The sequence below is a fragment of the Schistocerca piceifrons genome, chromosome 5, assembly GCF_021461385.2.
Source record: "Schistocerca piceifrons isolate TAMUIC-IGC-003096 chromosome 5, iqSchPice1.1, whole genome shotgun sequence".
Lineage (NCBI taxonomy): Eukaryota > Metazoa > Arthropoda > Insecta > Orthoptera > Acrididae > Schistocerca > Schistocerca piceifrons.
In genome coordinates, this window is record NC_060142.1 from 32738598 (window position 1) to 32766062 (window position 27465).

Here is a 27465-nt window from a genome sequence, read left to right on the forward strand (position 1 = left end):
GCCCTATTGCCTTTGCGTCCAAATTGCTCTCGTCTGCACAAAGAAATTATTCACAGATCGAGAAAGAAGCATTGGCTCTCGTATTTGGTGTTACAAAGTTTCATGATTTCTTGTATGGTCGTCACTTTACCATCATCACAGACCACAAACCTTTAACATCAGTTTTTGATCCGACCAAGCCTGTACCTCCACGTACAGCGCAGAAATTCATTCGCTGGTCTATTTTCCTCTCGCAGTACCGCTACGATATCTTGTATCGGTCCACTGCTAAGCACGGAAACGCCGATGCGTTGTCCCGTTTGCCTGTTGCTGAGGATAGAGCATTCGATTCCTCCGAACTTGCTTGCATGTTCATTGATTCGGAAACCGATGACGTGGTCGACTCGTTTCCGATTGATTTTCGTCGTGCAGCAACAGCCATAGCTGCCGACACTGCCCTTGCAACCGTTCTGCGTTTTGTTGCTACGCAATGGCCCTTGTCAAAGTCACGGATCGGGAATCCGTTGGTTCCCCGATTTTTTGCTCACCAGGAGAGACTTTTTGTACGACGTGGTGTTTTGCTGTTGCGTTCTGATAATGATCAGTCCAGGGTCGTGGCTCCACGTTCGTTACAGTCTTACAGCTTCTCCACCAAGGATATTGGGGTATAGTGAGAACGAAACAACTTGTTCGCCAGCACTGTACTTGGTTTGGAATCGATGCCGCGATTACGAATATGTGCTCTTCTTGCATGGTGTGTGCCGAACAACAGTCATCACCACCGCGGAAATTCTTTGCATGGCCAAAAGCCACTTCCCCTTGGCAACGCTTACACATCGATTTTGCTGGTCCATTCTGGAATGCTCGATGGTTGGTTGTGGTAGATTCATTCAGTAATTTTCCTTTTGTTGTCCGGATGTCTTCCACGACGTCATCTGCCACCATCCAAGCGTTATCTGCTATCTTTTGCATTGAAGGTCTTCCACAGACTATTGTTTCCGACAATGGCCCACAATTCCTGTCCGCAGAATTTCAGTCATTCTGCACAGCCAATGGTATTCAACATCTAACGTCCGCGCCGTTTTCGCCACAGTCAAAGGGTGCCGCTGAACGATTGGTCAGGACTTTCAAGTCACAGGGGTTGAAGTTGAAAGAGTCGCATTCTCGGGAGGACGCGTTATTGCTCTTTTTGTCCTCGTATCGCTCTCAGCCCCGAGATGGTCGCTCGCCGGCTGAGTTGCTCCACGGTCGCCCTCATCGAACCTTGATGTCTTTGCTACATCCGCCGCATCAGGTTCCTGTGCAGCGGCAGACACCTGCCTTTGCCCCAGGCTACGTTGTCTACTACCGCCACTATCGAGGTTCACGGCGTTGGCTCGAAGGGCGCATTCTTCGCTGCCTCGGCCACGCTATGTATCTGGTTTTGTGGGCCTCTGCTGAGGTGCGTCGGCATCTCAATCAGCTGCGCCTCTGTCGTCGCACGGGATCTGCCGCTCCCCGTCTGCTTTCAGCGACAGTGCCGTCCGGTCGGCGCCCTGGGGACCCATCTACTGGCTCGTCTCAGCCCCAGGTGTTACCGACGCTGCCTTCCATTTTACCCCATGGCGACGCGCCGCCGCCGCCTGTTCTCTCGCCGGCGACGCCCGCAGTGGACGCGTCGCTGCAACCGCCGGGCGCCTTCCTGGGTCACGCGCCGCCGATCGCTTCCCGTGACCAGTTGTCCTCCGACATGGAACTCTTGCCCGCTCCGGACCGTATGTCGTCTTCGCCCGTCGGGTGCCCCGGCCCGATGGAGGTCGACCCTTCGGCCCCTCCTGTCTCTCTGCGGGCGCATACACCGCATGTTGGCGTGCATCCTGGAGCAGGTTTTCAGGCGTTTCCAGGCTCCCCGCGGTCCGAATGGCAGGGTGCGGGTGGCACAGCCTCGCCTGTTGTTAGGCTCCCCACCTCGTCGCATACGTCAACATGGGGTCCTTCCTATGGCGGGCGGAAGCCTTATCCCACAACCGTACGCCGATTTGCGGGGGAGGAATATGGTGTCACCGCAACATCACACTTGCTAGGTGGTAGCCTTTCAATCGGCCGCGGTCCGTTAGTATACATCGGACCCGCGTGTCGCGACTATCAGTGATTGCAGACCGAGCGCCGCCACACGGCAGGTCTAGAGAGACTTCCTAGCACTCGCCCCAGTTGTACAACCGACTTTGCTAGCGATGATTCACTGACAAAATACGCTCACATTTGCCGAGACGATAGTTAGCATAGCCTTCAGCTACGTCATTTGCTACGACCTAGCAAGGCACCATTACCAGTTACTATTGATACTGAATCATGTACAGTCAAGAGCGACGCTCATCATTAATGGATTAAAGTTAAGTATTCCACCAGCTACGTCCGTTTTTCTAAATTCTAATTTCCTTGTCCTGTTCCAGACCTCACGCCAGCCTGCGTGAGCCAAAACGCGTGCCTTTCGGCTTCCTCTAATAACACGGTGTTGGCTCTCCTGCCAACCCACAACAGATATCGTCGTGGAAGGGCCGTTGCTATCAACACTGAATGTTGGGACACATCGTTTCAATACCGTGTATGGTCCTTGGTACGGTGGTTGGAAAGGATCTCGAATGGCGTCCTGTCAGACAAGAACCTGTTTTCTGGGTTTTAAGTTCTGTAAAAAGTACAGTGACTTGATAGCATGTTATTTTGAAACAGCTGGGGCGAATTTGCTGATCGGCGAGCGCAGATGTTGACGCTTCAGTGATATTCATAGATATGTAGTACAGAATTTCCCAGCAGTCTCAGTGTTTGTCCAAATACGAATTCTGCCTTTGGAACGTTGAGATCCTATCGGAAAGCATTTCGGAGCCCTGGCATGACAGCAGAGTAGTGGTCAGTTCAGTGGTCTGTGGCACGGCATCTGAGCAAGGCCTTTAATTTGCCGAAGGGGCCGTTCCACGATACGTGTAGCAGCGAGGTGGTAGCCATAGGCTCAGATTCGGTCCACTCCAAGCAAATGTTGAAAGTGTTTCAAAAAGGAATCACTTGATCTGTTTGTTGTTTACCCTGATCGCTAGGTTACGCGCGATTTGGTTACTCAGGTCATTCAACACAACGTACAAGAGTTAATTAAATGACATAACAGTCAGCTACAAAGAAGATCTATGTATCATTCATTTGTTCGAAGTCATGAGCCAACATCACGCTTTTACATTTTGCAATAGAGGCAGCCGTTAACATGTTTTCTCATTCTATTTTTAAACAATGGCATTCCTTACTATGTGCTACAGGCTTTTTCTGAAATTAAAATAATTATTTCGGAATATTAAGTTTTTTTTCGAAATGTGAAGACATATTCCAAAGTTCAACATAGTCATGTACTTAGGAACAAGTATTCAACTGAAATTTGGGAGCGTTGCAGTAGAGAAAATCTCGTCAGTATTGTATTTAATAGTCTATATGTTACATCAATAGTTTGCTACACATCAATAATCAGAAACTAAAGTTTAATTAAGCAGAAGTATTACCAAAAACCATTCACAAGATAAATGCAATTTTAAGCAGCTATTGGAAACTGACACAAATTTTCATTTTCATGACAGATAAAAGACCTTCTTCTGTTGCAACGTAAAAGGTGCACGACTGAGTATGAGTTCTCCGCTCACGTGTTATGTAAATAACTCTAAAATATATGACATTTTAGTCACCATAAAATTCTTTACCTGAAGAATTAACAGTATATTCCAAATGGCTTTAATATAGTAGTCAGTAGTTAAATGTGCAGAAAACGTAATATTTACAAATGCTGCACAAAACACAACCTCATGCCTGACAATAGCTAAAATCGAAGAAACTGGCGCAACCTGCTAATGGCGATCGCTAGTGTTTATTGCTCCATGTGTCTCCAAAATCAGTCACTAACAGAAATGCCGACCAAAAACATCATGTATTCTTAGGTACACTTTCCTCTAGGTCCAACACAATCCCGTATACTGTACATGAAAACAACATTTCGTTGTATCTGTTAGATCAGAGGCAATTCAAAATGAGCTTACCAGCTAAAAGCGGCTATAACTATTTAATGCTTAGCGATACTTAGATAAGAATTACAGAGATTATAAAAGGAAGTTCAAAATTTCAATAATTGCACAAGCGCAGTGATTGGAAAGCCGGCGCATGCGTGGCGATGCGTAACCGAAAGTTCGTGTCATAGTGAAAACGGCGAGTACCATACAGAACGCATTCTCCATGTTAAAATTTGACAACTGCCGTTCTGTCATCGCCGTGCAGAAAACATTTCGCTAGAGCTACAATCAAGCATCTACAAACGCGAACAACTTTCGCAGATGGCACCGGCTTTTTGAAGAACAGGATGTTTGTTCAAAAGAAATTTGGAAATTTGTGGTAAGATCCTATGGGAGCAAACTGCTGAGGTCATCGGTCCCTAAGCTTATAAACTACTTAATCTAGCTTAAACTAACTTATGCTAAGGACAACACACGTACCCATGCACGAGGGAGGACTCGAACCTTCGGGCCGGCCGAGGTGGTCTAGCGGTTCTAGGCGCTCAGTCCGGAACCGCGGAACTGCTACGGTCGCAGGTTCGAATCCTGCCTCGGGCATGGATGTGTGTGATGTCCTTAGGTTAGTTAGGTTTAAGTAGTTCTAAGTTCTAGGGTTCGAATCCTGCCTCGGGCATGGATTTGTGTGATGTCTTTAGGTTAGTTAGGTTTAAGTAGTTATACGTTCTAGGGTACTGATGACCTCAGAAGTTAAGTCCCATAGTGCTCAGAGCCATTTGAACCATTTTCCGAACCTTCGACGGCGGTAGCCGCGCGGACCGTGACAAGGCGCCATAGATCGCGAGGCTATCCCGTGCGGCTGTGCAAAAGAGAAAGTACCGACCGGCCAACCGTAACAACACAAAACAGTGAAAGAACTAGCATTCTGTTTGAGCATAGTTAAGGGGATACGGAATCACCTATCCCCGCAATGTTAATATATGCCTACTATAGGGAACATTTTCTCACAAACTACTGGAGACAGAGAGGTAAAAATTTTACTGTATGTGCATTCATATGTTACAACAATACTGAAACAACAGTTTATTGTCAAAGTATTTTCTTACAGAGATATTGTACATTTATTTTTAAGTAAATTTTTTCCATCGCTTTTTACTAGACTATCACCCCTAAGTCTTTTGTAAATCAAGTAATTAAAAAATCGTTGTTTCAGTATGTAATAGGGACCTATGTCACTACGTCATAAAAATTTCAGACTTCTAGGTTGACCAGTACCTGAGATAATGTTCCTAGATGAAGTAAAAAGTAAACTTACGGGAAACGGAGAAAGAAGATTAAAACATTCCTGATCCGTAGCTAATACCCCCTTCACAGTCTTCATAATCATCTTCAAGTCTTCTTTTGGCACCCCTCTGCACCTGTCTTGCTTTTTTCACTAATGTCTTGATTATATTATCAGCATGCCTTAGTCTGTGCTGATCTAAAAAGAACATAGCACGTACCGTACGGGAACCAACACACATACCCAACTTTTGAAGGACCTGGCATTTAGTTATATTTCCAAGATTGAAGGTGGCCACAGCATCATACACACCAAAATGTAGTGTATTAATTCCGACAAACACTGTTTTTGGGAGACGATGCCATATCACACTATTCAAGCACTCGTTGGGGTTCTGCGTTTTTCCGTGAAGACATTTCATCAGAAGACTTCTGTCAGCCAGATCTCTGAAAATGGGCTTTATTTCTGCCATGATGGCTGATGGTAGACTGTGGTGGTGAATGTATTTCTCTCCTGTTGTTAGTCCCCTATTGTATTTACACCAGCTGTTTTCACCTTTGGGGCACAAACCATGTTGTGGATGCTCATCCGTGGATGCGGTGTGGAAATATAAAGCCCATATAGCTCTCCTCATTTCTTCAAGATTGCCTGTATTTTGCCTGATTGCAAGGCCATAGCAGTTCTGAATGTGGTCTATTATGGAATCAGTCAATCTTCCTCTGCCATCCAAGGTTTTCCCATCATCTAGTTTTTTCCCTTTCATAACTGATTTTAACCTTCTCAGCCTGGCACCCATTCTCTTCTGCACATGTCCTATACATTCAAGTTTGCTTATATTTACACTGTTCCCATATGGTTTGCTTTCCAAAACTTCTTTGAATGCTTTAGAGTCACCATCTCCCAGATATTTGACATAGCGAACATTATACCACTGTGAAGAGCGATGAAAAATTTTCTTCACCCCAGCAACCTCCATGCCACCATTACTACCATAATAATTAGCAATACAGTCATCACTGTGTTCATTTTTCAGCCTGCCTGTGCACCTACAGTATTTAGACATTATTGCAACATCAATAACCTTGCCAGTATCAACACTAGTTGCTGTTACAACACCATTGTTGGAGGTGTGGCCCCTTTTCTGCCACGTGCCATCAAACGCCACTGTGAGGTCACGACTGCCGTCATTTTCTTCCACTGCTTCTTCCACAGCAACCTGCATTGACTTCTGTGCTACATCTTCAACTGCAGATCCTAGTACATAATTGTAAGCTTCAAACTTTGAAGGTGCACTTGGAAGATTTAGAACACCACATAGCATATCACCAGCTGCTTTGCCCTTACCAATTGCTCGCAATCCATAAACTAACCTAATATTTACACTATAAAGTTCAGTTTTCTTGTATCCATTATTTACAGTTACTGAAACCGAACTTGGAAACTTACAGCTGTATTTACAAACACTGCATATTAAATTAAACTGGGCAGCCAGGCCAACATGGGATTCTACTTTCAGAGAAACGTTTCCATGACATTTTTTGCAGCACAAACTGTTTTCAAGAGCTTCACACAATATATTCGTATCAATGAGTTCAAAAACTTCATTCCCTCTATCAAGTAAATTATATTTCTCTTCCAAATCTCTTAGTTTTTTATGAGAAGCACTGTTTTCATTTGGTGTAAGTTCGTTCGGCAAATCAGTAATAAGTGGATTCACATTTTCCAACAGTGATGATGATGAACTGCTTTGCTTTGCTAATGAATCATTATTTCTTTTCTTTTGCCAGTTCACACGCTTTTTAAATACTTTTGCTTTAGCTCTAGGCATTTTCACTGCGAAAAATGAAGCACTAAATACGAAATAACTCAACAACAACTACTTTCTTATATCACACTGTTTATAAAACAGTCCCGCCACAAAGTCAAAGAGTAACTTGAGGAAACCAGAGAGAAACATATTCGGGCAACTAGTGTATAAATAGTCGCTGGAAACCGGGATATTTGAATTCATGTCACTTTAAAGGTACTGCCAAAAAGTTCATGGTCAGCCACGAGAGACGTGTATAACTAAAGCGCAATACCCGATCTCACAAATATATAAAAATAAAATAGTTATAATTGTAGTAGAGCTATGTATGATACGTCATTTTAAAGAGGAAACATGGCAGAATATAATACGCCAATAAAAAAAAATTCGATTTTTTAACCCAAAATCCGATTCCGTATCCCCTTAACATAAATGGCACAAATAGCGGTTTGGAATGTTCTCAAAAACTAAGATAAAACCGTAAGTAATTCAAATGTTATAGGAAGTGAAACAGGAAAACTTCGTCAAAGATATGAGGAGGGGCCTCATCCGACCCCCTCCCCCCCCCCCCCCTCCAAAAAAAAAAAAAAGAAAAGAAGATAACACTGCCGTGCGCATGCATTTCTGCCGCCAGGCTTGTATAGCGCAACTCATTCCCAGTGCAGTGCCGCCTGTGTTGTCGACCTGGCTTGTTCTGGACATCTGCAGTGATTGTTTCTGCTAGCGCTGTTTTGTTCTTCTTTCGTTGTTTATGATGGCAAGTTTATGTGAACGATATGCAGATATGAAATTTTGTTTCCCATTCGGTAAAAATGCTCCTGAAACAGTTTTAATGGTGATAACAGCTTACGAAGATGACGCAATGGGAAAAACTCCAGTGTTCGAGTGGTTTGCTCGATTTAAAAACAGCGACCTGTCGACTGATGACAAACCTCATTATGACGTCCGTCAGCTGCCCGAATCGAAAGCTTATGTTCCCAGACCGACAGACTATCACTCAAACCTTTTATTCGGAAGTTTTAAGAAGATTGCGCAACAGTATTCGTCAAAAAAGACCCGACTTGAGGTAGACAGGAGAGTGGTTCTTCCACCACGACAACGCACCTGCTCACACAGCTGTCTCCTAGACAGTTTTTGGCTAAAAAAGGCATGATTCCGCTGCCCCATGCACCTTACTCGTCTTACCTGGCTCTGTGCGACTTTTTCTTATTTCCACACATGAAAAGGAGAATGAAAGAACACCCATTTGACATCATTGAAAAAGTCAAGAAAAAATCGAGGGAGGAGTTGTCAGCCATTTCTAAAGATGGCTGCAAAAAATATTTCGAACAGTGGAAGCACCGGTGGGACAAAGGTATTAGTTGTAATGGAGAGTGTTTTAAAGGGGATAAGGTTGTTTTGTAAACAATTTGAAAATATATAGTTTTTTAAAAATAATTCGGGTTTCTTTGGGTACTCCCTCGTACGATTCATGCTACTACAATACTGGAAGTAATGGAAAGAGAAGAGGACCTTCCCCATAAGTGGCAAGTTTAAATGACACAACAGTCGAATAGGGAATACATAAAAGCCTTTTCGTGTAATTGGACATCGTGTCGCTGAAACGTAAAATCGTCTGTGTGATGTCAGCACAAAAATTGTGTGGTCCATTGTTCTTCACTGAGCCAAGTGCTTGAACAAAACATTTTCCTGGACATGCTTCAGCAGTGGCTTATGCCACTGTTTGAAACAGATTCCACGAGTGACTTCTTTCAGCAAGATGGAGCACCCCCACGTTAGTGTGTGGGGATTCACACATTTTTTAAATCGACATTCTCCAAATCGTTGATCGATTGTACTGAATATGACGACACTATGTCGTGCTCTTGGCCACCTACATTTCTGGTCGTGACACCCATGGATTTCTTGTTATGGGGTTACGTGAAAGAACTTGTGTGTGAGACTTCCTTGCCAAAAACAATACCAGAACTCAAAATTCTCACTTTTAATGCGTCAGCGTTGATGGCTCCACATATTGTATGGCATGGAATGGATTATCACTTGTCAATGTGATCTAAGGAAACTTGTAGAGTATTAATTTCTTTAAACTTTCTTTCTTTCTGCATACTGATGTTCATTATATAGATATAGCTATTTATAATCGCTACATTCGTTTTGAATTGCTCTGTATAATTAATATCAGAAAACTATAGTTATATTAAAATTTGTCTTCCAGTGGTTCATTTTGTAGAAAATGCTCCTACTCTTATTGTAGAGCGATTGGAATTTGAGGAGGAAAATTTGCCAATGTTATATATTTTCATTACAAAAATTTATGAAGAAAATGCATATGAATTTCCTTCGTTACCAGCACTGGAGCTGCTGGTTTGCTCATCCGCATCTTCGGCAACGTATCTCTCTTCTTTATCAATTTCATCCTCTGATGTTACATTCAGGCAGAATGAGTAGCAGACATGGGCCATGTAAAGAATAATTTTTTGAGGTTCTTTAGCTTCTCGAGACTAACTGTTGTTGCCTCTGTCTTTCACATAAACAGTTCAAAAGCATTTTTCAGTATTTCTTTATATCCTTCATTAGCAATCTCTTAATAAATTTTAAATTACCACATATTTAGCATTACTTTGCCTAATTTTGAAATACAGAAAAACATTAAAAATCTTCACTACAACACTGTATGTAGGCTCACTCCTTAATGAGCAGCAGTTATCTTTCTCAGATACAGATTTTCTATATTACACTTTATACTAGATTAACCTCGTAGCTTTTGGATTATGGTTTACATTGCGGATGTTTTCCCCGCTGTCTTTTCAGACACTGTCTCACCTCTAGTCAGTTCCAGTGGGAGGATGAGTTTCATAAGCAGGTTGATGGTGTGGCCATGGGTAACCCATTGAGTCCTACGATCGCCAATTTTTACATGGAAAAATTCGAACAGTTAGCCCTGGAAAAAGAAATAAGAAACAATGTCGATGGTATCGATACGTGGATGATAAATTTATGCCACACGGGATTAGCCAAGCGGTCATGGACTGTGCAGCTGGTTCCGGCGGAGGTTCGAGTCCTCCCTCGGGCATGGGTGTGTGTGTTTGTCCTTAGGATAATTTAGGTTAAATAGTGTGTAAGCTTAGGGACTGATGACCTTAGCAGTTAAGTCCCATAAGATTTCACACACATTTGAACATTTTTTTTTTGATAAATTTATGGTTTGGTCATATGGCAAAAAAGCTTTAGAGGAATTGCTTTGTTATTTAAATAGTATGAATCCTAAAATCCAGTTTACCATGTCTGGTACCGCGTGCCGCGGAATTTGAATCCGCTCCAGACGTCATGGACGTCTAAGACCCCTAGAGGTCTCTGCAACATCGCGCCGTAAGCTGTGGCGGCGCGCGCCTCCTGGCCCGCTTTTAGTGTGAGCACGCCACCGTGGAACACGTGGTCCCAGCGGCCAATAGCGGTGTCCCCGATAGCATACTTAAGTGCCTGCCTCGCGCTCAGCCAGAGTCAGCCTTCCGTCGCCTTACTGGAACCAAACCCTCCCCCTACTATCCTCTTCTCCATGATGATTACCCCTTCCCTGACTCCCTTAATAAGGCCAATCAGTTTGCCTTCTACCTCTCCGATGTTTTCTCCATCCCCGATGATCCCCAGTTCGATTACTCCCTCTTCCCAGATGTCTGCGATCGAACTGACACCTCTGTCCCTCCCCTCGCACCTGGTTTCCAGTACTTGGACAACATTGCACACACAGAACTCAATGCCCCTATCACTACACAGGATCTCATTGCTACACTCCGCACAAAACGCAACACCGCTCCTGGTCACGATCGTGTCACCTACCGTCACCTTCGTGAAGCTCCTGTCTCTTTCCTCTCCACTCTGGCCAGGCTCTACAATGTAGTCCTGTCCACCGGTTACTACCCCGACCTGTGGAAAACCTCCCGTATCCTGATGTTCCTTAAACCTGGCAAACCGCCGTCCGCTGTCTCCTCCTACCGTCCCATTAGCCTTACCTCGGTCTTCAGCAAGGTTCTGGAATCTATCCTCACCTGACGCATCCACCAGCATCTCCGCCAGCACCGCCTCCTTCCCGTTACCCAGTGTGGCTTTCGACCGCCCTTCTCTTCCGACGACCTTCTCCTTCACCTCACTCATCTCCTTTCTGACCAGCTTAATTCCCGTCGCTCCGCAATCTTCCTCTCCCTGGACCTCGAACGTGCTTATGACTGGGTATGGCATTCCGGTCTCCTCTTCAAGCTCCAAACCTTCGCCCTTCCCATTAACTACATCCATCTGATCAGTTCCTTTCTCTCCCACCGTCCTTCCTACGTCACCATCCATAACACGGATTCCTACACCTTTTTCCCCTCCGCCGGTGTGCCCCAAGGCTCCATCCTCTCCCCCCTTCTGTACCTTTTGTACACAGCGGACATGCCGCCGCCGTCACCCCCTGTCCACCTTCTCCAGTTTGCTGATGACACCGCCTTCCTTGCCATTGCCCCCACCCTACAGCGCTCCCAACACCTTCTCCAATCCCATCTTGACTGGTTCACCGCTTGGTGCAACCAGTGGTTGCTCAAGGTCAATTCCTCCAAAACCCAGGCGATCATTGTAGGCAAAACCACCCCTTCCTTCCGCCTTCTTGATTTCTATCTTACCATCTATGGCCGTCCTATCGTCCTCACTCCCACACTTAAGTACCTTGGCGTCACCCTCGACCGTCGCCTCTCCTGGACTCCCCATCTCCGGACAATCCAAGCCATGCTCCCGACTCCATCTCCTCAAGCTCCTTTCCGGCCGTACGTGGGGTCTGGACCCCTCCACCATCCTCCACACCTACAAATCCCTCATCCGCCCTATCCTTTCCTACACCCATCCGGCCTGGGTCTCCGCCCCCCCTACCTTGTATAAATCCCTACAAATCCTTGAACGCCATGCTCTCCGCCTTGCCTATCGCATCCGTCTCCCCTCCCCCATGCGGATCCCGTATGATCTCATCCCCTTTCCCCACCTCCTCCTTTTTCTTGAGAGGCTACGGATCCTGTACACCTCCTGCAAACTCGATCCTCCTCATCCGCTTGTCTCACCCATCCTCTCCCACCCCCACCTGCTGCTGCGCCTGTATTCCCACATCCCATCCGGTCTCCATCTCTCCACCCTCCTTACCCTCTCCCAAGGTGGCTTCCGCCAGCTCCCTCTCCCTGATGATGTCCTCCTCCCCTCCGTCTACCCCTCCTACCAAGTTTGATCCTGCCCCCCCCCCACTTCCGGTGTCCTTTCCTTTAGGCACCCTCCCTCCCTTATCTTCCGTTCCCTTCTCTTTCCTTTTCCCCCGTCCCCTCCCTCCACCAGTCTTCCCCCGGGCTTCCCCTCCCCCTCCCTTTCTCCCCCCATCTCCCCTGCCCATGGCATCCCTGCTCTCCCCTCTCCCTCTCCAACTCCCCTTCCCGCTCCTCCTCTCTTGGCAGGTTCCCGGACTCGCACACGCTCAGTGAACATTCGCGCGCCGGAGATCATCGCCATCAGTGTCTCGTGTGTGTGCCTTCGTTTGTGTTTAGTGTTTGTTCGCCGTCATGCCACCACTGTTCACGTGTACCGTCGCCATCATCCGTGTTATGTGCGCCGTGTCAACTAGTGCTAGTGATGTTTCTCGTCCAGCGTGAACGGCTCCATGTTTTTTGTTTTTTACTGTCTACATTTTTTGCCCGCCGTTTTTGTCTTCTCTGTGCCACCTCTATGTTTTACTTATTGTAAAACTAAAGGCTGAAGAGCGGCGTACTCTGCTGCTGACAGCCCGCCTTGTGTAAGGTGATCAAAATCACAATAAAGGGGGGAAAAAAAAGCTCAGCCAGAAGTCTAACATCGTGTGCGTCTCAGGACATATCGCCTCAGACAGCGTATTGACTTTTCGTGTTTCTATTCCAGTGGACGTGGTTGTCTGTTCTTGTAGTGTCGTAACGTCCTCCGTTGGTCGCGTCCGTCCTCTCCCGTTGTCTTGTTGTTCGCGGGCCGCTCCGCGGGTCCTGCCGCGCTTTCCGTCACTACTACCCGGCGACCGTTCCGGTCGCCGTTACACCACCATGGAAATGGAGAAAGACAGTGCAATATCCTTCTTTGATGTCTTCGTTATGCGACAGACTGATGGCAGCTTGAAACATAAAGTCTTTCGTAAGGTTACACATACCGACAGATACTTGCATAAGGATTCCAATCATCATCCACAACAGGAAAGAGGTGTAATTAAAAGTCCAGTGGACAGAGCTAAAAGGATTTTTGCGCCGGAATACCTGGACGCCGAGTTAAAACAGCTAAAGCAGGATTTTGAGAAGAATGGGTACTCTAGTAAGGAAATAAATAGAGTTTTGGGACGGCATAACAAGAGGCCTAAGGACAACCATAGGACACAGCGATGGAAGAACACGGTTTCTCTGCCCTTCATCAAAAAAGTAACGGATCAAATCGGCTAGATTTTAAGGAAACATAACGTTCGACCAATTTTCAGACCAATTAAGAAAATAGGCCAAGCACTTTGTTCCGTTAAGGATAAACGTCCGCCTCTGTCTGCATGTGGTCTATACAAGATTCCGTGTACATGTGGTAGGTCTACATTGGAACTACAAAGAGAAGTGTGAATACACGGTTGAAGGAACACAACAGTCTTTGCCGACTAAGGAAAACAGACAAGTCAGCTGTGGCGGAATATGCTCTGCAGTCGGGTGATCACGTAATGAAATTTTCGGAAACTGAAGTTTTATGTAATATGACGAACTATTATCCACGACTATATAGAGAAACCGTCGAAATATATAAACATGGGGATAATTTTAACAGAAAAGGAGAATCTGTGAAACTCAACGATGTATGGACAGTGGCGCTACAGAACCGATGAGAAGTTTATATCTTTGACGTACTACGATCGATAGTTGTATTTTATCCTTGACAAGGTTTATCTCTGCTATCATGTGAAATCCAGACCACGCCCACTTTCCACGGTATTTAGGACGTTCTTCGACGTCCGACTCGTCAGTCAGCAAGACTCAGCACAACCAGCAGCACCTCCGAAGATGTCCAACGTAGCTTTGGACGAAACGTCAGGGACAGAAGAGTTCCGTGGACCACGGAAGAATTCTCAGAAACTGAATAATATAAATTGTTTCCATATGTAAAAAACCTAAATCTGTCATAATTCGAAGGTTAGTTTGAACACCATACTGGTTTTCTATAGTTAAGTCGGAATAAGTCGATCCCTGACAACTGCAGTGGGCTGGGCATAGTAGCTTCGCGCGCCTGCCTCAACCAATAACGTAACGCGATTTTGTAAACATCTCTATGGCAACACCTCAGCGTTGTGACAGCTCTGTGAACGGCTACTGTTTTCCCATGCAGTCGTTAGTGCTTCGCAGTTTAAAAGTAAGTAGCAACAGCGCTGCGAACTGCCAGGGATCTACTTACGCTGTCTTGATTACGCGCATGATACCGTTGGAGGTGGTATGCCTTTGCCTTCCTCCGATCTTTCAGCTGACTTACCCAGCCAATTATAGGAAGCCTACAGTTAAACGGTGCAACTCGGCTTATTTTCGGATTAACAAACATTGCCAAACGTGAAAGATTGATTGAGAATCCAATTCCAGAACTGTTATTTCGTAATATGGCATTTAGCCGACTCACACGGCACACTCATGTAAAATGAAAGAAAGGAAAAAGAGGACGCGATTAGATCACTATCTTCTTTTTCCATCATGTCTGAATAATATTCAAGAAATTTTTAATTTATCTTGATGATGAAGTCAGAATTGACCGTGGATTGAAGAGAGATAATCTCAAAAGGCTGCAGGTAATTGTGGTAGCTTGGTTCAAATGGCTCTGAGCACTATGGGACTTAACATCTGAGGTCATCAGTCCCCTAGAATTTAGAACTACTTAAACCTAACTAACCTAAGGACATCACACACATCCATGCCCGAGGCAGGATTCGAACCTGCGACCGTAGAGGTCGCGCGGTTTCACACTGAAGCGCCTAGATCCCCTCGGCCACCAGAGGCCGGCAATTGTGGTAGCATTTTGTAGTTAGGCATCTGAAATACGCTTGTTTGTGTAGGCGCAAGAGAGTTTCTTTTGCCTTTTCCAGAAAGTTGTAACAGGCCGGCTAGTGTAAAAGGAACTGCAGACAATACAAGTGCTCCACGAAAGCACACCAGACGAAAATTTCACGTCGGATTACGCTTGGATACAAATCAAGAGAAGGAGAAGAGCAGCGAAATTAAATACGGTCAGTTAATGAGTATGAAAAACACTCAATTTACTGGAAGCATTTAGTGCATACAAGTCTCCCAAAAAGAGGAGCGGTACTAATGGTGGGCATGGAATTCAACACATGAGCGCCATTCTACATGTAAAAAATGTGCAAATCATAATTAAAATAAGTGTCAGTTCGAAGAAGGACCACGTATTCGACAGACCTTGCAGTAACATTAGGTGGAAGCTGTTAGCGTGTTGCTCCGAGTAATAGGGCAGCTCAATGAGCCTCGCTGCAGACGTACATCTCAAGACTATGACATTAATGGCGCTCTCCAGACAGTACTTACAACGTGACTCTGGGAAGCACTCAAAAGTGTTTTAACGATTTTGGTGGCTCCATAGATTCTGCGTGAAGTGTCATCATCTGTAATAAAGGCATGAAAAATGTCGAAAGAACTTATTGCTCATAAAAACGAGTTTCTCAGGATAGACTCTTGCCATTACATTTCGAGAATTACATGCCATCACTGACTTTATGAACGTACAGGATGGAAACCACTCACTGAGCGGTATAGAATGATCTTTCGACCGACAGAAAAGGTACTAATTTGAATACTTCACAATGCTTGCTCAGAAAAAGCAGTCTCGTGTATCTGCTTCATAGGTTTAAAGGAAGCAGAACGTAGCCGGAGAAGGGAAACATATACTAATTCAAATTACCAATACAGCAACATACCTGCAGCAGTCGACGTATTCTACTTACCTACAAAAACATTTACAGGAGCATAGTAATAGCGTAAAAGCGTACTGCTGATAATTTCCCAAGTAATTCGGGATATGTACGAATACCTCCTAATCCACAGGTAGTGGCACAATGAGTTCCACATGTCTGTGTCGAAGCTCTGCTTACAAAGAACTGATTTCACTTTCCCGTGAGACTTCCAGTTCTTCTGCTGAACCTGCGGCTGCAGTTGTACATCTACATCTACATACATACTCCGCAATCTACCATACGGTGCGTGGCGGAGGGTACCTCGTACCACAACTAGCATCTTCTCTCCCTGTTCCACTTCCAAACAGAACGAGGGAAAAATGACTGCCTATATGCCTCTGTACGAGCCCTAATCTCTCTTATCTTATCTTTGTGGTCTTTCCGCGAAATGTAAGTTGGCGGCAGTAAACTTGTACAGCAGTCAGCCACAAATGCTGGTTGTCTAAATTTCCTCAGTAGCGATTCAGAAAAAGAACGGCTCCTTTCCTCTAGAGACTCCCACCCGAGTTCCTGAAGCATTTCCGTAACACTCGCGTGATGATCAAACCTACCAGTAACAAATCTAGCAGCCCGCCTCTGAATTGCTTCTATGTCTTCCCTCAATCCGACCTGATAGGGATCCCAAACGCTCGAGCAGTACTCAAGAATAGGTCGTATTAGTGTTTTATAAGCGATCTCTTTTACAGATGAACCACATCTTCCCAAAATTCTACTAATGAACCGAAGGCGACTATCCGCCTTCCCCACAACTGCCATTACATGCATGTCCCACTCCATATCGCTCTGCAATGTTACGCCCAAATATTTAATCGACGTGACTGTGTCAAGCGCTACACTACTAATGGAGTATTCAAACATTACAGGATTCTTTTTCCTATTCATCTGCATTAATTTACATTTATCTATATTTAGAGTTAGCTGCCATTCTTTACACCAATCACAAATCCTGTCCAAGTCATCTTGTATCCTCCTACAGTCACTCAACGACGACACCTTCCCGTACACCACAGCATCATCAGCAAACAGCCGCACATTGCTATCCACCCTATCCAAAAGATCATTTATGTAGATAGAAAACAACAGCGAACCTACCACACTTCCCTGGGGCACTCCAGATGATACCCTCACCTCCGATGACACCTTTCGTCTGTCGAAATTTCTATGTTCTTTTTGAACTGAGAGTGCAACAATCTCTGTTTTTCTCAGCGTCATCGAATTTTGTTATTAAGCCACTACGGCTATGTAAATGCAATTGTTTGTTTCTTGAAATGATCTCGCCGATATTTTGATATTTGCCCATTGCGTACTGCAATTTCATCCTGAATAAAACTGTTATAGATGGTACAAATCTACAAAGCATACATTCGCCGAATACAGCATTAACACTTTAATTAACGGTTTATTGATACTCGTTAGTTACACACTTTCAGTTTACTGATACTCGTTAGTTACACGCTTTGCATGATAACGTTTGTTTTATGATGTAATAAAAAATAATACTGAGACTAAAGATTCGCTACGCCGTAAGTACCGTAATTGCGAAGAAGCCATTTAAATACGATAATGATTTGTTACGTTTTCAAATTCCTGGTTTGTTCTACCTTTTACACTTCTACTATCGTGACTGGGTACAGGCTGGTGTAATTAATTCACGTGTTCACGTACTAGAGGTAGTAGCTCCGTTACAGTCGTTCGGTCGTACTTGTCCTATGTCGAAAGAACATAACTTCAGTTCAATGTTGTAGCAAGTATCAATAAACTGTCAATTACAGTAGGGGTTACTGTTGTGTTTGGCGGTCGTATGTCATCTGGGTTATATAGCCCATAATAGGATGAAATTGTACGACTCAGCCAATGAATAAATTCAAAATATCGGCAAGTTTTATTCAAGTAACGAAAAATTACATTTATTAACCTCCAGAGATTCAGCTGATACTCCAACATAGGTACAAAATGTTACATCGAAAAGAAGACGCGATATAACTTCAGCAAGGTTTTGAAGGACCAGCCCCTAGTTATCTGAAAGTAGGAATATGAAGTAGAGTTTCGCGCACAATTACTAGAATTATGACAACAATTTTAAAGAAGCTTATAGTTGCGCTGTGAATTAATAATTTGATGAAGCGTGCATAAAATGCAGTGCCAGTACATATGGATACCAACCGTGTGCTATATAAAACGCGCGAGGCAGCTACTAAGTGGAAATCTCTGGTGGTGCACTCATCTGTGACTTATTACAGAGCCAAGCGGTAGATGCACATCAGCTCGACGTGAGAATGGAAGCAGTACACGCACGTGATCTTCACTCGAGACTTGCCGAAGAGCCAAAACAGTAAACCCACATGATATCGGTAGGGCGCTAATCATTAGAGATACAAAGAAGTAGATGCACAAGATTTCGATATGAGATCTATCAGAGAGACAATGCAGTAGACACACACAATCACATAGCAGACACACTTGATATCGATATGAGGCCTACCAGAGAGTCCGTACACTAGACAGACATAATCTCGATGTGAATCTTACCAGACAGCCGAAGGAGTTGCCACACATAATTTCAATACGAGACCCACCTGCGAGTCAATGCAGTAGACATACATAACCTTGATATGAGACTTACGAGACAGCCGAAGAGGTAGACGCACTTGACTTCGATACGAGATCTAGCAGTGAGTAAACGCAGTAAACGCAGATAATCTCGATGTGCGACTTACCAGAGAGCCGAAGCGGTAGACGCACATGATCTCGATGCCGTACGGGTCGGCATCCACGAGTGCCAGCACGGGGAGCCTCAGGGAGTCCCACAGTCGGCGCAGAAACAGGCGAGCGTTCACGTCGGGGAAGCCCTTGCCCTTCGGGACAGGAAATGGACACATGTGATTATCACAATAATGCAGATATCTACAAGAGTCTTATGCTTTACCATATAGATAAGAAATCGTTTTATTGCAACAACAGGGTGAATACTGTATTTCTTACAGAAGGCCAAAAATAAAATATATGCTAATTGACAAAAAATTTATACCAATAGGACAATATTTTCATTAATTCGTAACTTAGCATAAAACAAAGCTCTCTCTCTCCCTCTCCCTCTCTATCTCTCGCTCGCTCTCTCTCTCTCTCTCTCTCTCTCTCTCTCTGTGTGTGTGTGTGTGTGTGTGTGTGTGTGTGTGTGTGTGTGTGTGTCATCATCCTCCCTCCCTCCCTCCCACCCTCTCTCCGTCTCTCCCTCCCTCTCTCCGTCTCTTCCTCCCTCCCTCTCTCCGTCTCACTCTACTCTTACCCTCCAGAGCTCCCATGATCTCTCAGCTAGCAGTAAAAAAAAGCAAGCTAGACCATTCGCAGTGCACAACAGCATACGTTACGTGCATTACGATGTAGGTTACTTGCATTACAATGTTTAAATGTGATCTATCAAGTGCAAACCTGTACTATGGGCATTCTATACATACAGAATAACACATGGATACGTGAAGAGGAAATAAAAACGAATGTAGGTGTAGCAAACACAACAGTGTATTTGTAAGTAGTTAGATAACGTAAATGTCCCACAAAATTATCTATAATTAAACAATTTGCTTTATATTACTAATGATATCCAACATGAATAAGCGAAACAAGTTTGGTGCACACAAATAAGACATTCAGTTGCAAAAGACGAATTATTTTCTTATCTACACTACTGGCCATTAAAATCGCTACACCAAGAAGAAATGCAGATGATAAACGGGTATTCATTGGTCAAATATATTATGCTATAACTGACATATGATTAAATTTTCGCGCAATTTGGGTGCATAGATCCTGAGAAATCAGTACCCAGAACAACCATCTTTGGCCGTAAAACGGCCTTGATACGCCTGGGCATTGAGTCAAACAGAGCTTGGATGGCGTGTACAGGTACAGTTGCCCATGCGGCTTCAACACGATACCACAGTTCATCAAGAGTAGTGACTGGCGTATTGTGACGAGCCAGTTGCTCGGCCACCATTGACCAGACGTTTTCAATTGGTGAGATATCTGGAGAATGTGCTGGCCAGGGCAGCAGTCTAACATTTTCTGTATCCAGAAAGGCCCGTACAGGACCTGCAACATGCGGTCGTGCATTATCCTGCTGAAATGTAGGGTTTCGCAGAGATCGAATGAAGAATAGAGCCATGGGTCGTAACACATCTGAAATGTAACGTCCAGTGTTCGAAGTGCCGTCAATGCGAACAAGAGGTGACCGAGACGTGTAACCAGTGGCACCCCATACCGTCACGCCGGGTGATACGCCAGTATGGCGATGACGAATACACGTGTCCAATGTGCGTTCACCGCGATGTCGCCAAACACGGATGCGACCATCGCGATGCTGTAAACAGTACCTGGATTCATCCGAAAAAAATTACGTTTTGCCATTCGTGCACCCAGGTTCGTCGCTGAGTACACCATGGCAGGCACTCCTGTCTGTGATGCAGCGTCAGGGGTAACCGCAGCCATGGTCTACGAGCTGATAGTCCATGCTGCTGCAAACGTCGTCGAACTGTTCGTGCAGATGGTTGTTGATGCGGATAAGATGCTTGTCATCTCGACTGTTAGTGACACGAGGCCGTTGGGATCCAGCACGGCGTTCCGTATTACCCTCCTGAACCCACCGATTCAATATTCTGCTAACAGTCATTGGATCTGGACCAACACGAGCAGCAGTGTCGCGATACGATAAACCGCAATCGCGATAGGCTACAATCCTACCTTTGTCAAAGTCGGGAACGTGATGGTACGCATTTCTCCTCCTTACACGAGGCATCACAGCGACGTTTCAGCAGGCAACGCCGGACAATTGCTGTTTGTGTATGAGAAAACGGTTGGAAACTTTCCTCACGTCAGCACGTTGTGGGTGTCGCCACCGGCGCCAACCTTGTGTGAATGCTCTGAAAAGCTAATCATTTGAATATCACAGCATCTTCTTCCTGTCGGTTAAATTTCGCGTCTGTATCACGTCATCTTCGTGGTGTAGCAATTTTAATGGCCAGTAGTGCATATGCTAACTGTTGTTGCAAGCGAGGAAAATGCTGCAAATATTAACAATAATAACAGCTACAACAGTACATTGCTAAATCTTGCAGACTTCTATGATACGGGAGAAAATGTTTTGAAGTAACGTGACTTTTCGTCCATATGACTCTAGTAATGCAGTTGTTCTAAATTTGACCTGAAGTAGAACAACAGGAAATAACACAGTCGAACCTATGACTAAATACTCTATTGTGGCAGAAGTAGATATGAAACTTAATTTCATGGACACCACAGGACAGAAAATCAACATTAAACCTAATTTTGGAATATACCGGAATGCAGGACACCCACAACTACTTTTACAACAATTAAAAACCGGCCCAGCCGCCTATGGCACACAAACATTCAGCTTTTAGCTATATGCTACAAAGACTTAACAGAACCTCACTAGATATACTTAAACCATACAAAGGAACTAAACACAATACACAAGACAGCCAGACGTAACGGGTACAACACACAAAAATAAAGGAACTAAAAAACAAAACAGAAATGGAAATGAGGACAGTACAAGCCATGGATAAACTACAAATCACAACAACGCGCGGTAGTATCTCATCACCCTGGGTTCGACGTAGCGCTATCAGCCTAGGGTAATTAATGTTATATTTTATCTTTATTTATTTTTCTGTGCTGGTTTTTCAGCTTGGCATCTGTTAACTTGCTTGACTCATTTGCTACCAGTGCCGCCGTCACCGTCCAGAGACCATAAATTCATAAGAACGTTGAACCTCAGTGAAATTATTGTGATCAGACTCTGCTATTTCTAAGAACAAGAAATTATATTATTAAATCTATGTTATGAGTGCTGGGTTTTTCTTTTCAATTAATTAAACTCAAACCTAAACTATTGTAGCTGAGAGCTACGCAGTTTTTCACATTCCGTCGTTTCGGATAAAACAGTGACTTGCCTGTGTTAACCCATATAGGTAAAATCTGATGAATGGATGTGACTTTATAAATATATTCTTTTTCCTGGCAACAAGACCGTCCTAAGACGAATGTTATATGGCACTTACTAACACACAGTAAAAAAAAAGTTTACAAAGTACGTGTTACATAGTGAAGAAACCAGGACTGCAAATACCTTTACGCTCAAACAACAGGCACAAAACATTTTAGCACTAACAACACCTCCACAGAGAAATTAAAAAAACTGGTCTCTATCAGTTACGTTGTGCTTCATGCCAAGCTTTTCACCTAGGACAAACTGTGTGGTGTCAGTTCAGCATTCAGCACACCACCGGACTCCAGTGACCTTTACACTGAATCATGTGGAATGAAAAAGCAAAGTCGAGCAACGGATGACTAACTGACTATCTGAATTAACCAGGGGTGGCCCAATTGAACATGAAATGTCGGTACCACGATTCACATAGAAATAGTTATTAGGCTGTCCAAAAGCTACTAAATGAAACCACTATAACAATCCGATTTATTATCAGATACATTGAAATGATTCCAGTCGCAGAATGAGCAATACAAACAATTATAAACGAGAACAAGACATGTACGAAAGGCCATGGCACAGGTGGGTGAGCTTGAGATAGAATGATACGAAACTGGTATCCACGAAAAGCCCCAATGATTGCTGAATAAGTTGATAGCCTACAGAAAAGATGCAAAAAAATTACAAGAAGCACCAATTCTCTCGTCTAAGTGCATAATCAGTGCAGCTAGCTGGCTACGGCTTAGTTCACAGAAACGAAACTTTGACTTGAAACTAACTTTCCAGTCTCCTCATCAAGACGTACGCAACGGCTCGTGCTTTCCTGTCTGCTAATACTCAGGTGCAGAGAATGACTACAGTAGTAGCTGCTGAGAATGCTCAGTTCAGCCCCGGCAACTGTGATGAGCTCTACAGTGAAGACATCTCTGTTTTACCCTGACACCCTGCATCGTAGAAGTGGGCTGTTTCGTGCTCTAATACAGTGTTTACTCCAACAAGTCCCGAGACGAAGTGTCTTTCACCACTCCTCCACAAAATCTAGCTGGTTCTACCAGCGCCGTAATCCAGGTTCCAGTCGCATTACACATTCTTAGTTTTGACCAATGAAAAGTTTATAACAATCTCCCTTTTCCTAAAGAAACTGACGTGGTTAACCAATACTGCTCATTTCTCTCATAGAGGGGGGCAGAAGAAAGATGATACAAAAAGTGTGTTTTTCACATTTCTACCGATCAAAACTGCTGCACGTTAACACTCACTAGTTCTCGTCACTGCTACCAAAAAGACGAGGATGTACACATAACATACCCTGACTCCCATATGTGAACATAAGCACCGACACGTGGGCAAGAGATTAGTGTGGCATTTGTGTCTTTCCGACATGTATGTGGCAAATGGGGAAAAGGGAACTATGGCGATGTTATTACCAAATCGCCCACACAGGACCAATGTGCTGTTATTCTGTTCTTGGCTGCTAAAGGATGAACACCGGTAGACATCCATCGGTGAATGAGGAATGTGTGCAATGAAGGCGAAACGTCCAGGAAAACTGCTAAAAGGGGCACTGTTGCTTCACGATAACGCATGTCCCCATATTGCATGTCATAACCGGGAAGTTACACCAACTGAAGACACTCGAGCAGCTGCGCTTTAGTCCTGATATTTCTTCATGCGATTATCACGCCTTTGGTCTCTTAAAAGAGACCATGATGGGTCGTCAATTCTTGCTGGACAAGAATGTGAAGCAGGCAGTTCCGGATTTCTTCACACAGCAGGACGTGGTGTTTTACCAAACCGGAACCTTCAACCTGATGCATCGGTGAGGTGATTGCTCCAATGCTCAGGGCAATTTTGCATGAATGGCAGCCTATTCTGGACCTTAGTGCCTTCGAATGGAAAGTTTTTGATCGTCTCTTAGGAGTCAATCATGGACCTCCTTCCGCCCCCAGTGGCTGTCTCCCACGGCAAGTGCGTCATGCTTTTTTTTCCTGCCGTCACAGATTTTATCTTCTCTAAAGAGCATTCTTTAAGCATCTCACTTTCTAAAAGTTTACATCCTCTGCACTCCCTTTTGGACGGCCGCCCCTCGGAGATCTCCTTGTTTTCACATATATTTTCGAAAAAAATAGCGTCTGTCGTCAGCCTGTATCTGGGTGACTCCTGCCTTTCAGCAAAAACATTTCTGTTATCCGCCTGCCGCGCCCTTCCTCGGTGCTCTAGTCTGTTTTCATAAACGTCTGGCCCTCTCAAGTTGCAGAAAAACACAAGAAGAACTCACCACCCCACACAGTTAAAGAAAAGACTACTACTCTTATCTGCACTCACTGGTATTAGATTTAATTGGTTGCATACTTCCAAGCAGCGTTAAAAATTTAAACAGACTGGGATAATGACTTATTTATCTGTATAGGGAAACAGGCAGGAATTTTAACTAGGTATTAGAGCACCTCATATATATATAAGAAGTGATTGTATACATTCTAGTTTTGCAGATCACCCTATAGAGGAAAACCATCTCTAAACTTGAAGGCCCTCAGAGAAAGCAATAGATCCTATCAAAAACCCAAAATAGTAGGACACTTTTATGTAGAAAAAAAGCAATAATACAAGGGAAAAAATTTTGAAGCAATACCCAACACTGTTAACAAAGTACTTTTTGCCAGACCGACTGATTTACTTAAAGACATTTCCTTAAAGAAAACAAGTTATATACTGCGTTTAGAGCTTTGGACTCGATTTTTTCAAAAACGGAAGCGCCTTGACTTAATCCCTTTCACACGAGTCACTTTCGAGTGACCCCCGACTAGCACGCCGAAACTCTTCAAAATGGGAGGTCCGCGGTTTCTGACCTCTCCTTACTCTGTTGACAGTCACGACGTACAGTAGGTTACAGCCGATAGAGTCATGTGGTGAGCGGCTACTGACCGTGAGGAGGATGCAGGGGCCCAGCGTCTGCTGCACGCCCTCGTCCAGCAGCTTCTGGAAGACGGCGTCCTTCTCCACCAGCAGCACCAGGCGCGCAGAGTCTGCTCGCAGTTCCCTGATGCCCGCCACGTCCTGAGGCACCAGCTGACCTGCAAGCGCGATGCACCACGGCTTCCATGCGCACATAATGTACGGGGCCAATACAGAAAGGAGTAGAGAACTTCATTTTTTATAAGATATACAGAATTATTCGTAAGTACTTCTGGAATTTCAGAAGACAACTGCGCGAACACTATGAGACATACAGAAAATAGACATATACCTGTGCGTAGAGCACCTCTCCAAGTTCGTAACTCACATTACAGGTTCTCAACTGGGCACCGTTTGTGAGGCAACAAAGTCTATATGTGTGTGCAATTCATTGTTGTCACTGACAAAGTTTGAGCAAAAATCCGTCACACCAGCTCACGTTGCAGATTCGTTCTTTTGGTTGCCTGTTTGCCGACGCGAACTAATTCGATGCACCAGTATGTAGCGGGTGATATGTCTACATGTTCTGACATGCATATCTCCAAAGCAATTCCGCTACGGCACATTTTACGAATCTAAACTTGGAGAGATACGCTATCCACTGATATGTGTCTATTTTCTGTATTTCTTGTAGTTTTCGTGCAGCCGTTTTCTGAAGCCCCAGAGGTACTTATTAATAATCCTGTACTGTACTTATTAATAATCCTGTACACAATATTTCAATTACGAATACAAAAAGTACGTCTTCATATTTCATGACAATTTTCGAAGGAGAATCCTATTTTCGGGTCCGTAGCTGATAAAATATTTTCCAAACTCCAGCGTGCTGGCAAATGTGGGTCAGCAAATCATTTTAGATTGTGATGCAAAAAGAGACAGCCATAGTTGCAACTAGAATGTACCTTTATTTCGTCGGTGACCGGAAATTTTACTTGGCAAACACTGGTTGGTTTGAGAATGGGTATAGCCCCAACCCGACCACCGACTAAATAAATCTCCATTTTAGTTGCAACTCTGGCTGTCTCTTTTTGCATAACGATAAAATATTTGTTTTGGATATAGAAGTTACACTGTTTCTCTTTATTTTTAATTGGTTTGCCCCACTAAAGACCACATCAAGTAACTTCCGTATTCTTTCTTTTCTCCTTTCTTTCTTTCCACTAATTTTTCATTCTTTCACTATGTTTTTCTCTTCTTTCTTCTGTCTATATTGCACCTGTGCTTTTCTTTGTTTTCTCCTGGAAGCCCTTGAAAACTTTTACTTTTGCTCTGGGCCTTTCTCCTATTACTTCCTGCATTATTTCCATTTCCGTAAGGTGTGCTTTAACTTCTTTTATCCACGCCATTGATGTTGTGGGGTTTCTATCAAAGAAGTTGAAAATTATTTTTGTTATTTTGCCTTCATCTAAATTTTTTAGGTGTCCATAGAATGCAACTAATCTCTTCCTCGTAGTGTCTAATATAAGCTCTATTGTTTCATAAACTTCTTTGTTACTTCTTAACTTTCATTTCCCATTCTCACATTTTGGTCCCAAGATTTTCCTGGTCATTTTCCTTTCCTTCTTTTCTGTTTCACCTGACTGTTTGGTTGTATTTAAGGAAAGGCCTCCTTGTGCATAAAGGCATTCCGGTTTAATGACAGTATCGTAGTGTCGAAGTTTTGCAAGTATGGATATAGATTTTGCGGGATCCTGCCCATTCGTCTAACATAGGGTGCCCGAGAAACTGTTTTCGCGGATAGCTAGACAACATTCAGGAAAATATTATTAATGGAGTTTTTTACAGTAAATTGAATTGACAATACTTAACTTTGCCTTTTTACAACGATGGGTCGCAAGCAATTGGCCACATACAAATAATCGATGACCTTCGATATATACAATGTCCATGCAAGCGATTAATATAGATCAAAAGTCACGACTAAAGAGTTAGGATGACAACTCATCTTCTAGTGCAGCCGAGGCTATCTGAAGTGGCGCTTATATTCTCTTCGTATAGGTGCCGCTCCTGTCGTGGTGTCATCCTAGTCGGCGTTCTATTGGCTGACGTCGTCTCACAGCCTTCTCTGCTGTATCGTTTCGGGCCGGTGTCGGCGCTTGATGTTACGCCGGAACAGATTTCTTGTTATGCAGGTTTTTATTAGTCGGAAAGCCACCTCCATTTTCCTTGCGCTTGCTAGGTCAGCTTCTTTGTCTAACGCATTTTACTGTATTATTACACTAAGAATTTAAATTTTGTAGCCGTTTTTATTCCACCATAACCAGTTTCCATATATTTCGGTGCCTCATTCACATATGTCATGTAGTCCGTTTTTTCAGAAGATATATGTAGGCCCGCTTTTGAAGCTGTCGCTTGTAGGAGATTTATCTGCATTGTTACATCTACTACACATGCAGCAAAGATGGCAAG

The 27465-nt window shown here is 44.0% G+C and overlaps 1 protein-coding gene across 1 annotated transcript in view; it reads right to left on the reverse strand.

Annotated features, from left to right (window-relative positions):
- The window catches only part of LOC124798135 (meiotic recombination protein SPO11), a 175395-nt gene that overhangs the window by 61514 nt on the left and 86416 nt on the right, over nucleotides 1–27465 (reverse strand). Inside the window, exons 3-4 of the mRNA XM_047261404.1 lie at nucleotides 25027–25175; nucleotides 18809–18946 (exon numbers count right to left, since the gene is read on the reverse strand). Of these exons, the coding sequence (XP_047117360.1) occupies nucleotides 18809–18946; nucleotides 25027–25175 (287 nt within the window). The remainder of the gene's footprint in view (nucleotides 1–18808; nucleotides 18947–25026; nucleotides 25176–27465) is intronic.